At 42.6% G+C, this 15,553-nt stretch overlaps 1 protein-coding gene and 1 long non-coding RNA gene across 5 annotated transcripts in view; one reads left to right on the top strand and one right to left on the bottom strand.

The window, feature by feature from the left end:
- RAB8B (RAB8B, member RAS oncogene family) overlaps positions 1–15,553 on the bottom strand; it is a 100,231-nt gene that overhangs the window by 59,885 nt on the left and 24,793 nt on the right. Inside the window, exon 1 of one of the 2 annotated variants that reach the window (XM_060151390.1) lies at positions 6,578–6,707. The exons of the other annotated variant lie outside the window; for it this stretch is intronic. Within the exon in view, the coding sequence (XP_060007373.1) occupies positions 6,578–6,701 (124 nt within the window). The 5' untranslated portion in view covers positions 6,702–6,707. Of the gene's footprint in view, positions 1–6,577; positions 6,708–15,553 lie in introns of those variants that run through there. 2 annotated transcript variants of the gene reach the window in all.
- On the top strand, positions 6,955–15,544 carry LOC132521746 (uncharacterized). 3 transcript variants are annotated; one of them, XR_009540949.1, is made up of 3 exons: positions 6,955–7,033; positions 12,307–12,443; positions 14,797–15,544. It is a non-coding gene; the product is annotated as an uncharacterized LOC132521746 (long non-coding RNA). The 3 variants fall into 3 exon arrangements; XR_009540954.1 differs by lacking the exon at positions 6,955–7,033 and adding an exon at positions 7,043–7,395; XR_009540953.1 differs by lacking the exon at positions 6,955–7,033 and adding an exon at positions 9,334–11,079.

The raw sequence follows: 15,553 nt of genomic DNA, 5'->3' as shown, positions 1-15,553 counted from the left end.
TTGGAAGCAGGGTGTTAAACAGCTTATTATGGAGACCGAAAGACAAGTGAAATATCTTTCAGAGTCTAAAATATCCCTTTAAAACTGATTATAGAAAGACAGCATTTTACAGTGGGGGAAATACCATTCTTGTATTAAGAATTCAAATTAAGCGCTTTTAATCTTGCCTCAGACATCGTCTAGTTATCTAGAATATTATGAAAGATAACAACTAAAATTTAAGCAATGCTTTATAGCTCATATAGTGCTTTCATAATTCATTCATCCAATTGATTGGCCTTGGAGACTTAAAAGGTGAATAAGATTTGATTCCTGCCCTAGGGAACTCACATCAACGCTGAAAAGTTGGTATAGTATTAGTATACTCTAGTACAGATAAAGGAACGAAGGCCCTAGAAGGACAACTGACTCACTAAAGGCCAGAGATGAAGGAACGGCAGATGTCAGGACATGAACCCTGATCTGACCCCAGACCTATTGCTCTTAATTGACCATGCAATCTCCCTAACACCAAACATGAACCAAGCCGCTACATCGGCTACTTAAATTTCAGAAGATCCATATTATGTTATGTTCCACGATATTACTCACCAGCTAACAGTTACTTCCCCATTCCCCACTCCCACCCTCTTCTCATCCTGCTATGAAAACTCTTTCCTGCCGAATTTTCCCACGTAGTCATTCTAACACACACCAGAGTGCTGGTCTCCAGAATGGTCCTGTGTGCAGGCAGGCAGATCTGACCTAGAGCCAGCCATGTCCTCAGGCCATGTCGGCAGCTCCCTGGTCTCCCACTTCTGGTTCCATGGTTCCTTCCAGGTTCAGTTATCAGATTCCACTAAAATATCAACTGCTAAATTTTTCCTTGTCTTCAAAGACCAGACATTTTCCTCTAAGACAATATCCAAACCTATCTCTCTCCAGCTTTTCTTAGAGGATCCAAACAATCTTGGTGCTGTTGCCAAGAGAACCTCCTCCCTGGTTTGCTGCCATGCAGAACAGCTGGTGAAGCTCTTTGTTAAAGTACGCTTATTCTTAAGACACATCTAGGTCTGTCTCCAAGACTCAGTTTCCCACTCCCATCCTTGATTTGTTGAATGAACAACACTAGAACACTAACTGAGGAGATGAGTTTAACCCTTTATGATCAAGTATTAAAATCCTGAAACAGTGTTCTTTTCAAAGCTATCACCTAGATGGGAAGTCTATCGACAGCTTTGAAAGAAAGGGCCATGGGGCTCTCTCCCTTTCTCCTCTTAGCAGAAGTCCAGGTTCCCAAGCAGACTTTCTGCGGACCCCTCTGTCACCCACCGCCGGTCAGGGTAGTTCTTCATTCTGCATTGGGAGTCTGGAAGAAGACTCTCCCTTCCCTTCCTTTGCCCAGATGCTGAGAATTGGAAAAGCAAAAGCAGATGTGTGGCCCAAAACTGCTCCAAAGAAAGATGAAAACAGCTTAGGTCCTCCTGCCACTGTGGACAGCGATGGGGAGAGTGATAACGCAGACAGTGTTCCTGTGCCCAGTTTCCAGAATTCCTTCAGCCAAGCTATTGAAGCAGCATTCACGAAACTGGACATGCCAGCTACTTCAGATCCCCTCTCTGAAGAGAAAGGAGGAAGAAAAGAAAAAACAGAAACAGAAGCTCCTGTCCAGCACCTCAGTCGTCCAGACCAAGTGACACTACTGGCCTGGCTACCTTCTCCATCCGGTTTTCTTTTTTCTGTGCTTTTGTTTTGCTGCTGTAATTTTTAAGTATTTGAGTTTGAACAGATTAGCTCTGGGGGGAGGGGGTTTCCACAATGTGAGGGGGAACCAAGAAAATTTTAAATACAGTGTATCTTCCAGCTTCCCGTCTTCACGCCAAAATAAAATACTGACACTCACAAGAGGAAAAAAAAAAAGACAGTGACATTAAAATAAGGCTTTATGTACAAAATGTTCAATTTGAAGTTGCCTGTCCCTTACATATTTTTGTTTGAGAGGTTGAAACCATGGAAAACAACTATGAAAATTAAAATCTACTTGCACTACGTATCTGGATTATACTCAGCCAAATGTTGATATCATCTTGGATAAAAATGTAAATACGACAAAGTTTGTTTTTCAGTCAATCAGTCTTGATAAAAACTTTGAATTGCTACCAATCAAAAACAGTTTTTAATTTTAAGCTGGGGTCAGCAAACTCTTTCTGTAAAGGAACAGTTAGTAAATATTTTTAAGCTTTGTGGGACATATATGGTGTCTGTTGCATATTCTTTGTTTTGTGTTGCTTTTTAATAACCCTTTAAAAATGTAAAAAACATTCTTCCCTTGTGGACTGCACAAAAACAGGCTGCAGGCCGCAGGCCACATTTGGCCTGTGGGCCATAGTTTGCCAACCCCTAAACGAAAGTAAGTGAATCCAAGAAAAAAATGTTAAGGAATAAAAATGTTAGGGAATAAAATGTTAGGCACTAGGCCGCAACAATTATCAGCACACATTAATATGACGTCATTAGTTATTTTGCACATGGAAGGAATTTTAATGGCAGGATACTTTGATCTCTTAACGTGAAACTACAGACATAGAAAGGGCAAAGGACAGTTACAACGTGCCGAGTTAGCCCATATAAACTCCTATAGGACTCTGAGTTGTATTAGCATTTACTGTTTCCCTAAAGTGATACAGCTACTCCAAATGGGAACACCTTAACTTTCCTCACATAAAAGCAAACGTGCAAAATCGAATTCCTCCCTGGAAAAGATGGTGACTTGAATTTATGGGTGATCATACTGATCAGAAATAGCAGCAGCTCAGTCGTGAAAAGTGATCCAGACTTGAATCTGGGGTTTCACTAGAGGCTCTTCTACAATCAGCTGTGTGATCTTGACAGTATCAACCTAAGCTCAGTTTTCTTACTTATAAAACTGGGCCATGGGCATAAGGTAGATAATTTCTAAGACTCTGCTGTCAAACTATGACTATACTAAATAATAAAACCACTCAGGAAATACCCTAACAGGAAGAAGGGGGCAGGGCAGGGGAGAGACAGTTAAGGGAGGAAGCTTAGACTGTCCTGTTAGAGGACAGGGCTGGGTTTTCTCTTTCTGTTCTCCCAGCACCTTGTTCGGTACAGGTCATTCCAAGACATCGATATGACCCTCGCATCAATATTAAAATGTACCCACATCCCATAGGAAATATAATTCAGAGCTACTGTATTACCGTTTCCTAGTTGTCTGAATGCTACATTTTACACACATTTAATTAATCGTTATTAATGATCATGTAAGGGGCTTGGGAAGTCAATCAAATTTTTTTTTTTCAGTTCTTGAGTTTTTCATTTGAACTGAAATGCTAGTTGGTTGTTGGTCCTAGACACTGGGCCCACAACTTCAAATGGATAAAACATCCCTACTCAAAAGTTAAATATTATCTGACTGATATACGAAGAGTCCCAACAAGTCAGTTGAAAAAACTGTACCCTCTACCACCCTCAAGAGCAGAAAGGAAATGAGGGGAGCTGGGACATCAGAGAAGATACCAGAACCTTAGATACATGAAAGAAGAAAGCATCTGTGCGACAACTGTTTCTGTAATCAAAATGACTGATTGCCTCCTTCCTTTCATGAATGCAGAACCCCTATCAAAACAGTGTCTAGAGGTGGCAGATGTCCTTTTTTAAAACTACTTAAATTTTAACAAAGCAAAATTAAGACTGTAAATGTATCTCCATGGGAAGAAACAGGCATCCATACATATCTCCAACACACACACACACACACACACACACACACACACACACACACACACACACACACACACAAACCCCATGTATTAAGAAATGCCCATTAAGGAATGGACAATTCCTGGGACGTAGACCTTATCAAGTTTTGTCAGCAATGATGTGGCAGTCAGAAAAGCCCTGGAAACTTCCACACTGAGGTGCCTCAAGAAATAATTATGACTGGGAGGAGATGGACCACCACTCTCCCCTCAGCAACCTCAGATCACCTGGAAACAGGGGTGATGGCTGGAGGGGGGTAGATATTGCTGCCAGAGATGTGGACGCTCCAAGCCTATGTTTGTGAGCGGTGTGTGTGGAACTTTTCACTAGAATGATGTTAACATTCACCTTATTTTCCTAGCTTAACTTCAACTCCAAAGCATTAGGTTGTACGTATGTACAGTTTTTGTGCTGTTTGAAGGCAGTGGGCCACCACTTCCTGTCAGAGCTCTGGGGCTGAATGGGATTTCCCCTCCTCCATGTCAACTGAAGACAAAGCTCAGAGCCTCTCTTTACCACATCCACCCCACGGAAAATACAAAGGACAACATGACACGTGAGATTCACCCCATTTAACGTCTACCTCCAGTTCTAAGCTCTTTCAGGACACTTGTTTTCCTGCCTTAATAGCTGCAACCCTCCACAAAACGAAATTTCAATCATTAAAAAAAAAAATTTAAAAATCCACGGAAGAAAGATTGTACTCCTTCAGAATGAAAGGTAACTTTTCAAAGCTACTATTGTAAAAGGAAGCAGGCACCCTCACAGAAAAGGTGGAGCAAAAATTAAGACCAAAAAAGAGGAAACTAATAAAACTATTACAAACAAGCAAAAAAGGAGCTTAATGGAAACAGCATCAGTGAGATTCAGTCACTTTCGATGCAGGGGAATACTTCTGGGAGGGTCACTCATAGAACGGACAAAAGGCAACCCACTCGACTTGTTAGAAACCATCCTTTACCATCTGGACTGCAGTGTGCATTCAACAATGAAAAAGGGTTATGGGGTTTTGAAATGAGTACCAGCATCAAAAATTAATGCCTTTTGGTTGCCGCAACAGCTCCCATCAAATCTCTTAGGAATATACTTGAGACATGACATTTAAAATCTGCTTCCTCCGAAGAGAAAAAGTCCCACTCAAGAATGACTGCCAAGAACTTGCAACTCAAACTTCCCTAAGCCCAGACTTCATAACACCCAGGAGGTTTCAGACCACTCAATCCATATGAAAGACGCCAGAACAAACAAACCATAGCCTTTCCTAGTGCTTGGCTGAAGAGTGCTCTACACCCCAATATTCTTCTTTTATAAATGATAAACTATCCTTAAAACATAACTCATTACCATAGCACTAGCCCCCTAATAATCCCAGCAATTCATGGCGAAATATGCTGTAAGAACCATTTGAAAGATGCTTAAGTGAGCCGCTATGAGAAGCCATGACATTATCCAGACAACCAAGAGCTAAGATTCTTAAGGGCCTTAATTAGCAGCAGCTATTTAACAAGGGAAATGATGTTAAGATCACTTGTACAGGCAGCTTAAAACCAGCTCTGATTTGCTCTTCTTTAGGTTTACGTTTAGAGATCTTGTTACCTGACCAGAGTCTTCCAAAAGTAGGAAGGACAGCTCCCAGCCAAGACCAGAAAAATCAGAATCAATTGAAAGTAACTGAGGGGTATATTGCATGTTGTGATTCGTTTAGCAAGTAATAATTAAAACCAAAGGAAAATATACAGGGAGGCAGGCAGAATGTAAGATCAATTCCCCAGCTGAGGATTATTAAACCTTCAAGGCTAAGAACTTTAAAAATTGAGAAGTGCTGTGGCACAGGAGATAGTAAAGGAATGAACCACATTTTCCTGACCACACCATTCCCAAAGTCACCCATCCTCTTAACACCCCTTAACACTCACAGAACAATTTAATGCTCCATACACCGTATCTCATTAGTCACTTTTTGCTCTTTCTCCTGCACTTGATCCAAAGGGAGTAAAGAGAGAGGAAATGGTAACCAGTGCTCCCAGTTACTGGAGAAAGTCCTACTTTCCATTTCCTCTCCCTATCCCATCTTCTCTCTTCTCTGCTCAACCTCTCTACTGTATATTCTGCTTCCCTTTTTCCTTTCTATTTCACAGCCAGCTCTCCTTTACTTTCTCCACCAAGTATCCTCATTCCATCCTCTGGCTCCCTGAACTCATCTTCTACCTGCAATTTTCTTCTGCCCCCTCCCATGATATCTATGACCAGACTTCTTGTAGCCAGTGCCCCTCATCCCTTACCTCCTGATCACTCATTCCTCCGAACTCCTTCCGGATTCCCGGGTTCTCACTTCTCTTGTCCCTTGTGTCCTCTGTCCTTTACTTCACGGACCTCCCATTCCCATTCCCCCAACCCTTCATTTCCCCCTTCACATTTCCTTTCTCTTTCCTCTCTTTTAATCCATTTCACACCCACTATTCCCTTCTCTCTCTCCATGAGATTTCCTGTGTCCCCCCGACTCTGTCCCTCTAAGACCCCTCCCTGTCACACCCCCAACCCTCTCAACACCCCTAGTCCTTGTTCTTCTGGTTCCTCCTCCCCTTCCTTTGCCCCCAAGTTCCTCCTTTCAACCGCCCGCCCCCCCCAGCCTCACGTCCCCACCGGCCCCCTCCTCTCTCATGCCTTCACCCTCTCCCACTGCCCTCGCAGCCCTGCTGTCCCCGGGGTCCCTTCCCTGGGGCTCCCAAGCCCTCCCACCCCTCTCTCCCGGCCCCCTCGCACCCGCTCCCCATTTCTCACTCCCCGTCCCCGGCCGCGGCCCCTCCCTCACCGATGGTGGAGATGAAGGTGGTGTTGAAGGCGTCCTCGGAAAAGCGGAATAGGAGGCAGGTCTTGCCCACCCCCGAGTCGCCGATCAGCAGCAGCTTGAACAGATAATCATACGTCTTCGCCATCTTCTCGCTCCGGCCCTCTGACCGCGGAGGGAGAGGAGCGGCGGAGAGAGGCGGGGAGGGGGCCGCGGCGAGGGGGCGTGCCCGCTGAGCCGCCGCCGCTCGCCCCGCCCCTCTCCCCGCCCCCTTCCTCAAAGAAGGCCTGCGCGCCCCGCCCCGCATGGCCAATCCGCGGAGGCTTCGTCATCACCGCCCGCGCCCCAGTGTTTGGTGGGGCTTGTAGTTCCTTTGAGCAGCTTCGGGCGTGCCCGGGGCAGGCTGTCCCCGCGGCCCCAAAGGATAAAAGAAGAGCCGCTCTGGGCTGGGTGATCGGGGGTTAGGCGTTTCCACTCGAGGTAGGCAGGGAGGGCCGGTTTCCAACTCTGCATGTCCTACCACCGGAACTTAACTTCGTCGTTTCTTTGTGTGCTGGTGCCTTTCAAATCCAGGACCTCGGAATCTGAGTCCAGCCGATCCCGCATCTCTTCCACCGCGACCCGCAGCTGAGATGCTTTCTTTCCTTCTCGCTGCCCTGGCGCAGGCTGTGGATTATCTGCAGAGTGCCTTACCTGGCTTCTCCTCCAGCTGCTGCCCAGCACCACGTCTGAGCCCCCTCCCGCAGCCCGTCAGTTACGGAGCTCGAAAAGAATGATTGCGGTTCTCACTTGAACCCCACTCCTGTTCTCTTCTTCACGCCTCCAGAGCAGAGCGAAATACAGTGGGTATTTTAGAGGATCTGCTATGCAGACCGCTCATCTCCTCCCGCAGGAAGATGGACAAAAAGTCTGGGAATTGAAATTTTCAAGGCTTGTGCTGCAGGCCTGTGCCCTATAAAACTGCAAGCATTCATGCGAGGAAGGAACTATGACCGTGGGAATCTGGAGGATAAGATTTGGATTTTGTCTTGGCTCAGCTGCTTAATAGCACATAGGCTTTCTGAACCTCAGTTTTCTGATCTGTAAAATGGGTATAAAACAAGTTGTTTCATAAAGTTGTAGGAAAAATTAAGTGAAATACTGAATGTGAAAGCACTTTGAAATCCTTAAGGCAATGTAGAAAAATGTTAGTGGTGATGGTTACCTTCTTCAACCCTCTGTAGGCTCTCACTTTTATGGATAACAAATGGGGGAAAAGCAGCATTCTGTTATACTCAATTTAATCCTTTATTTCTTGCCTTAGATTATTCTTTGTTTTGTGGATGTATGATTCAGGCCTCTTTCAGTCGCTAGGGGCAGAAACCCAACCATATCACGCTCTCATGAAAGGGGGATTTAATGGCTCAGGTAAAGCAGAAGGGCAAGCGAATAGCTAAGGAGGTCTGGGACCAGAAGCTCTATCCATTCAGGGCTCTCTGTCTCTCATCTCTTCTCCCTTGTAATTTCTAACATGTCAAATACCAACAAAAGTTTTTTAGAGTCCTCAATAATTTTTAAGAGGATTAAGGGTTCCTGAGGCCAAAGCATATGAGAACCACAGTCTATGGTTCTTAGGTCTAAGGAAACACCTTTTGGAAGGTTAGAGAAGGTTATTAAGGGAACCAGTGGACTCAACCATTAGTAGACTAAGGAGAAAACTTGGGCAGTTAGTTGAACAAGACAGCAGGTTTTTCTAAAACATATCTTGTGTGCCTTGTGACTTTATGTTCAATGCCAGTGATATTCCATTCTTCGTCTTGCTGCGAGACAAGAAAGACGAGAAAATTCAGTTGGGTCTAGGAGCTGCTTTCACCTTCTATGTGAAAAAAAAAAAAGATAAAATGTGTCATTAACTCACACTTCTTACAGTACCCAGAGGGTTGCTGCTAATCTAATGTCTAATTTCTAGAGTCCACTTGATGGGAACAGATCTCTAAGAAGGTCAGAGTCACAGTTTCTATCCCCTAATGAGGAGGGATTCTGTCCTCTGGCACAGGCTGAGCCTCCTTGTCCCAGACAGTTCTTGGGCAAGTCTGTGAACTTGGCCTCAGCCAGGGCTGAACAAACGTAGACAGCACCTTCCTCTTCATTTGGAAAAGAAGTGAAAAAAATCTTCAAAGACCACTGGAATCCTCTTTCTTCTGTAAAACGTGTACTGATTAAAATAACTTTTAGTTCCACTACCTGCATGCAACTACTGGCATTCTCTCTCTGTATGAATAAGAACACGCTGATGTGGCAAAGAACTTAAGTTCATAAGAGAAGCTAGGGTTAGGAATCTTAAAGTCCCTAAGTTTCCTTAGGGGAATTTTGTTAACTGATGGGAATTAAAAATTTTTTTGTCTTGTTTTCACTTCCCTGGCTTTTCTCTATTAGCAAGTGTGTATAACATTTGGGACTTTCTAGCTGATCAGTCTGTATACCACTGTTGAACCATTCAAGCATTTTGATATACTGACACTACTTCAAGAAGAATCCAATTTTTTTCCTTTTGTGAATTATGAATTTTCATATTTTGTATAACAACATGTTACTTAGAGATCAGATTTGGGTGGTAGTAACTATTATTGAATCAAGGCACTTTGCTCAAAAGACTGGACAGTAAGTGTATTTGTAGACCTAAGGGTCCCACAGATCACAGGTTGCTGGCTGCCACTTTCTTTTCTTTCTACCAGTGGCACGTTACTATGTTTTGAGAAAACCGCATCAATACTTTTTTGCCAGTTGCCCAAACCCACCCTTAAAATGCTATGTCGCTGCAGATACTAAGCAGACCAGCACTTTCAATTTAATTCTGTAAATGTTTATTGAAGCCTTTGATAAGTTTAACATGTACATGGCAACTTGACTTAACAGGAATCTAGCTGTCCAAGGAGTTTACCCTCTGTGGTTTTTGTCAGGCCAGTACTCTTTTCCTCCTGCTTTGGGGCAGCCACTCCTCCCCCTCTGGTGGCTGTGAATCATGGTACTTTATTCCTTCAGCCACAGAGGTGGGCATATGGCCAGGCTAGGTCAAACTGAGTTCTTACCCGTGAATTTTCTAGGAAGGTGGGGTGATGATGATGAAAGGAGGTCTTGCTGATGTGAGGTCTTCGTGAGCTTCAGGCTGGTTGATCAGAATGTAGTTCATTTTCCTGTATTATCTTGTTGCTGCCCTCCTCTATATGGTTACTTTGTCCTCAGTCTGGCTTTTCTCATGGTAGCAAGCAGGACTGCCATGTTGCACAATTCCAAGAGCCATTATTCACTTCTTACAGTAGTTTATTCATCCTGGGGGTCTTTAACCCCCAAGAATCTACAAACACATTCTTGAGGGTCTGTGTGTTCTCTAGGCAAATTTTCAAATTAATTCAAGCATTCCTTAACTGGTTTAAATTGTTCCATGACACTTGAATGTGAGAAATGTCACCTTTCTTAACTGCTTAAGTGAAATTAAACTTGGCTGAGACCCCTATTCCTCAAGGGCTGGCAAAACTGGTACCAAACATTATTGAGACTTGTCCTCCCCTTAACTGTATCCTACAAAAATCCAGGTGCTTACATGGTCCTGAAAAATTAGGGACAAAGCAACCTCTGGTTGTCAGTCTGTACCCATCAGTGCTGATGCTTCTGTCCAACCACCCTTGGGTTCTGGTCCTCTGCCATCTGTTGAGCACAGCTGTCCTGGTAGGCTACAGAGATGTCCTTCATGGTGATTATTTTCAATGACTGATGACTCAGTCATCGAATAAGTTCTCTCTCTGTTATCTAAAGTTTGTGTACTTCTTTGTCTTCTCCCTTAAAACTTGAGCCTTTTGAGGAAAGGGACATTGCTGATTTCTGTGTCGCCAGCATGCCTAGAATGATGCCTTACACACAGTAGGTACTCAGTTGTTGAACGAATGAATGAACATCTGACCATCATGCCAGAAGTCTAGGTTGTTGTTGTTTTTTTTCCACACCGCATGGCATGCGGGATCTTAGTTCCCTGACCAGGGAAAGAACCTGTGCCCCCTGCAATGGAAGCACGGAGTCTTAACCACTGGACTACCAGGGAAGTCCCCAGTCTAGGTATTTATAAAACATCTGGGACATCTTCAGTTTATTATTTGCTATAAGACCTAGGTATTTTTAGCCTCACCAATACCTTTCTGGTTGTACTTTACCTTCTATTTATATGTTATTCATTTTGTAAGTATACTATTTATTGTTGTGTTTAAAAAATCAGTGTGATTATATATTATTTCTCTAGCTTGTCAAGACCATATTGAATGATAACTCCTCAAAAATACCAATTTCTCTTATCAACTGTCTGTCATCCCAAACCATGCTATTTGTTTAGTGATAATCCAGTGGGATAATTCTACAATTATCTTCATCAGAGAGGGACACACTGTACTCTTTCCACCCACTGATGTTTCCTGAGCAATCATTGGTTGAATAATGTCTACTCAAACAAGCTCACACTGTGAAACCAGCTCAGCAAGGCCTACCTGGAGGATGCAAAGGTATCTGTCATGTGGTCCCTGCCCTCAGTTTGCTTCCCAGGTAACTGAGGGGAGATCCCACAAGCGAAAAGTTCAATGATAAATGGGAGGCAGATACCTGGCAGACACACACTTCATCTATTCTGATGGGTCAGGTGTCTGTTCTGATTGGTTGACTTTTAATTCGGATTGGTCAGACATCCAATCTGATTGGTCAAGTGCTTATGCCAAACTGATTGTTAAATATTTTGCATATCTCCACTGAATGTAAAAATTAAATAAAAATGACATGATAATACCAAAAAATGGCTACATGAAATTTACTCTACTATAGGGTAGATTGGAAGGAATCTATTCTAATACACTTGTATTATTTCTTTCTCTAATAATAAAGTTTTTGACAATAAAATATGTTAGTGAAATTCATTCCTTTCATTAGCCTGGGCATCGCTATGTAGGATTTTGTGTCAAATAAGGCACATACACAGTAAGTACTATGTGCTTTGGGTAGAGTTTCTTGTTAGAATGAGTGATTAAAGAAAGCCTTTTGGAACCAACTTTAAAATGGACTTTGATCCAATGGCAAAGTCAAGATGTTATGAAACTCACAATCAGCATCATAAGAGGTATTGAGATACGTGTGGCAGTAAATAATAGAATACTAAATGCTAAATAATAAAAATATTTACTTAATCATATACTAAAATAATCAGATCTAGAACTAGCGACAGGTGAGTGATCCAGCAGCTCAAATGACATGCCCAGGACCTGGTTTCTCTCTCTTGGTTTCTTAGCAATGCTTCCTCAAAGTAACACTGATTTCAACAGACCAGCCTCATGTGCTTGCAAAATGTCTTGCTGAAACTCCTGGGACACCTAGATTCAAAGAGAGCAGAATGTAAAGAATCCTCTTTCTCAGGAGTTCAAATAAATACCCTAGAATTCAGTTCCATGGGCCCTGACTGCCCTTCCGTGAACCAATCCTAGGGTCCAAGAGAATGGCGTAAGCCAACTGGCTTAAGTCATTCGAGCTGAATACGGGGTCAAACTCACCCTAAATCACAGGATCCTGTTAGAAATAGAGAAGACAGGAGGCAACAATGCTGTAGAAGCAACCAATGAAAACTACAACCTGTTTCAGTGTCAAATGCATATAGATATTCATATCGTGTTCAGTTATGTTGAAATTTCTGGAGAGGTCATGGGGCTGAATCCAGGAAAATTCTGACTTGTCTTTCTCTTAAACAGATGGATTGATGTTGAACTGGAAAGAAGAGGTAAGAGAGAAATACTGTTTCCTTGAGGAGGCGATGGGTGGTCCAAAGCTAGAATTAACACAGGCACTTAGACACCTGGTCCCTTTTCTACCCCACTTCAGCAACCAGGTAAGGTTAAACACTTTGATAGCCTTGAACTTTCTAAATTCTCTATCAGGCCCTGACAAGCTTGTCCAGGGATTTTTTTAATGGAAGGAAGATTGGACAAAGCATCAGGTGACCTGGGTTCCGTTCCTAGCTCTGCCCCTAACTAGCTCTGCGACCTAAAAGAAGGACAACAACCCTTCTGTGCCTCAGTTTCCTCATTTGTAAAATGAAAGAGGCTGGACTAGAGAATCCATTTCTGTCTATAAAATCCTTTGGCTCTTGAACCCAAGCTCCTAACAGATATCCTGAGATCTGCCTTAGGGGTTCTGGTCTTACAGACTTCGGTCTCCAAGGCCAACTAAACACCCTAGTGAATTGAGGAGATTCATCAACAGGCCTAGGAGGCCTTGGAGGCCAGGCAGAGTGTGGGGCTGGAAAGGAGCCCAAGACACCTAGTTCCTTATTCTAAAAAGCATTCAGTTCACCCTATGACTCAGTTATCAGTACTTCTCTCTTTCCAAGGAGTGCAAAGTTTCAGTCCTTTCTGTGACGAGAACAAGTTACTGGGTTGCCAACAACTTATTGGATTGCCAATCTACAGGATGAAGAGAAAAATGAAATTCTCCTTTGTATTTTGAGCCATATTCAATCAGATTCCTGCTTCCAATTCCTGCTTAATATGGATAATCATTTCCTGAATAACCTTAAACACAGATTTCACTCCCACCACCAATTTAACAGCAGCAAGGGCTTATAAAACGGAGTTTATCAGGGAGCACGGTGAATGCTCCCAAACCTGTGATAAAACACCCTATCTCTCTTGAAATTTTTGCTCTTGCTGTTCAGGCAGAACTGAAGAGTTAACATGAAATCAAGCAGATCTCTTTGATTACTCATTTTTAAGATTTACAATTATAAATTATGGTACAATCTAATAGAATGCTGAAGAAATAAGGCTGAATAGGTAATTGTTTGGGGCCAGGATGAATATTCAGATTAAGAAGAACTGTTAATGAAATCCCAATCACATAGTAATTTCCCTCCTATTACTTTCTGAAACTCAAGTAGCTGTATGGCCTAATTAGGCCTGTTTTGGGGATTATCACAACATTTTATTTCTGCAGTGAGTGACATCACTCGGCGTTTAATATTCATTGAGGCTTTTACGAAACAGAGAGGTTTCCATATGTCTCTACAGCAAATCATTTGTGTTTGCCATCTGCTACTCAAGAGTAGTTTTATGGACAAAGAATGCAAATCACTTGATTCTTTAATTACTTTGGGGTTAGGCTATACTACAGTTGGGATTGTGGGACAGCCAATTCACTGCTAGGAGAATACTGTTGTTTACTTAGCCACCAACTTAAAGAATTCTTTTCAAGCAAATGGCATGAAAAGAAATTGAAGCCTAAAATTTGTCCTTTTAAGTAGAGGCAAAGACCATTGTGAAGTGATGTGTGAGGCTTTTTTGAGTTGGCATTAAGGAGACACTACCAGAGCACAGGACATTGAGGTCAGTGTAGCAAGCATCGGTTCTCTTTTCTTAGTTCTGACACCAAAGGAATATATGACTCAGTACTTAAAAAAAAAAAGCCAAGGATCTCCTTGAGCTCAGTATCAAAAAAAAGATAATTTACTCTTAGTCACCCAGGAGCTAATTACCTTGGCTTTGGACTCAGTGCCATTTGTTTCTCTTTCCCCCATTCTCATTAGCTTCTTGAATTGTGGATAATTCTCTGCTCAGTAGCATCTCCACCAGCCTATGGACACACACCATTAGTTTTGCTTCATCAGGAGTAACTTCAAACAACAGAGTTTTACCAAAAGTGGAAACCCTGGAGCTTTAAGGTTATCTGTAGATTTCAATTACTGATGCTTTTTCTAAACTTCCTCACAGTAAAATTTCATTCACTGCGATTGTTAGCACATAGAATGTGAAAAATTGGCAACTGAAAGGGACCTAGTTTGGCCATTGACTAGCTATGAGATCTTAACCTCATGGCCCTCTGATGTCTAAGACTATTTTCTGCTTTAAGATGCTATAAAATCAATGCGTTTAAGAGATCGTTTATTCTAATGTTTCCAAAGTTTGTACCTCAGGATACTAAGTGAATCAGCAGATGTTAGTAGGTGAAACTAGAAGAGAGGGTTTCATGGTCAAACTCGTTTGAGAAATGCTGGTATCAAAGTGTTTTGAAGGTACAGCTTCTCCGAACCCTTCATATGCTGCTGTGCCTCTCCACCACTGGGTGTGGTGGGCAGCTTTTCCAACACTGCTGCCCCAGGCTGCTTTTTGAAGAAACGTCTTATGGGACCTGTGTTTTGCGGAATTTAATTTGGGAAACTCTGATGTAACCTCAACCCTTCGTTTTAGACATGAAGATCTAAGCTGTAAAGTCCTCCTGTCACGATGAGAATCAGCATGTTTACAAGAAGCTGTCCAGAAGCAAGGCGGCATCCGTTAGCAGAGTGCCTGACACACTGGACTGAGAGCACCTGTCTCTGCCTCCTGGTTTCTCCCGACTCCCAGGGCAGGGCTCCCTCATGCTGCCTCTGTCACCATCACACCCAAAGAAAGGCCAGCCAAGGGCTGGGGGCAATGTGATGGCTGTTCCCTTCCTGCCTGGGGCTTTACCCTCAAGTCCTGGGGGACTGACAGGTATTGTACTAACTGAAATGAAAATCATTTTATGTGCAGAAGCAAATTCACCCAGAATTCTGAAAGTGCAAAAGACTAGATCCTTAAAGGAACATTCTGGATGCTGTGTTTTTCAGAAAAAAAAGGCGAATGTTAAGTAATTAAGCTAACATTCGCGTTCTTTGTTTTCTATTATTCTATATTTTGAGTGAGTTACAGGATGTGTTAGACAGTCCCATCACTCCCAGGCTAATTTCTTACAGTGACATCTAAAGTTCTGTAAAATGATCTGCACAATAAAATGGTTTTAAAGGTGAATTACTTAAATTTCTGGAGGGCATGAATTATATTTACATTGTATCCCTAATGACTAACACAGGGTTTGGCATATATCAGGCACATAATGATAAATACGTTTGCATTAATTAGTAGATTATAATCTGATGATTAGGCTTTAATAAAATAATGGTAATAACATATTTTTGTTTGTTTC

Source organism: Lagenorhynchus albirostris, chromosome 1 (genome assembly GCF_949774975.1).
Source record: "Lagenorhynchus albirostris chromosome 1, mLagAlb1.1, whole genome shotgun sequence".
In the NCBI taxonomy this organism is placed as follows: Eukaryota; Metazoa; Chordata; class Mammalia; order Artiodactyla; family Delphinidae; genus Lagenorhynchus; species Lagenorhynchus albirostris.
This window is presented reverse-complemented; position numbering and strand designations above follow the sequence as displayed.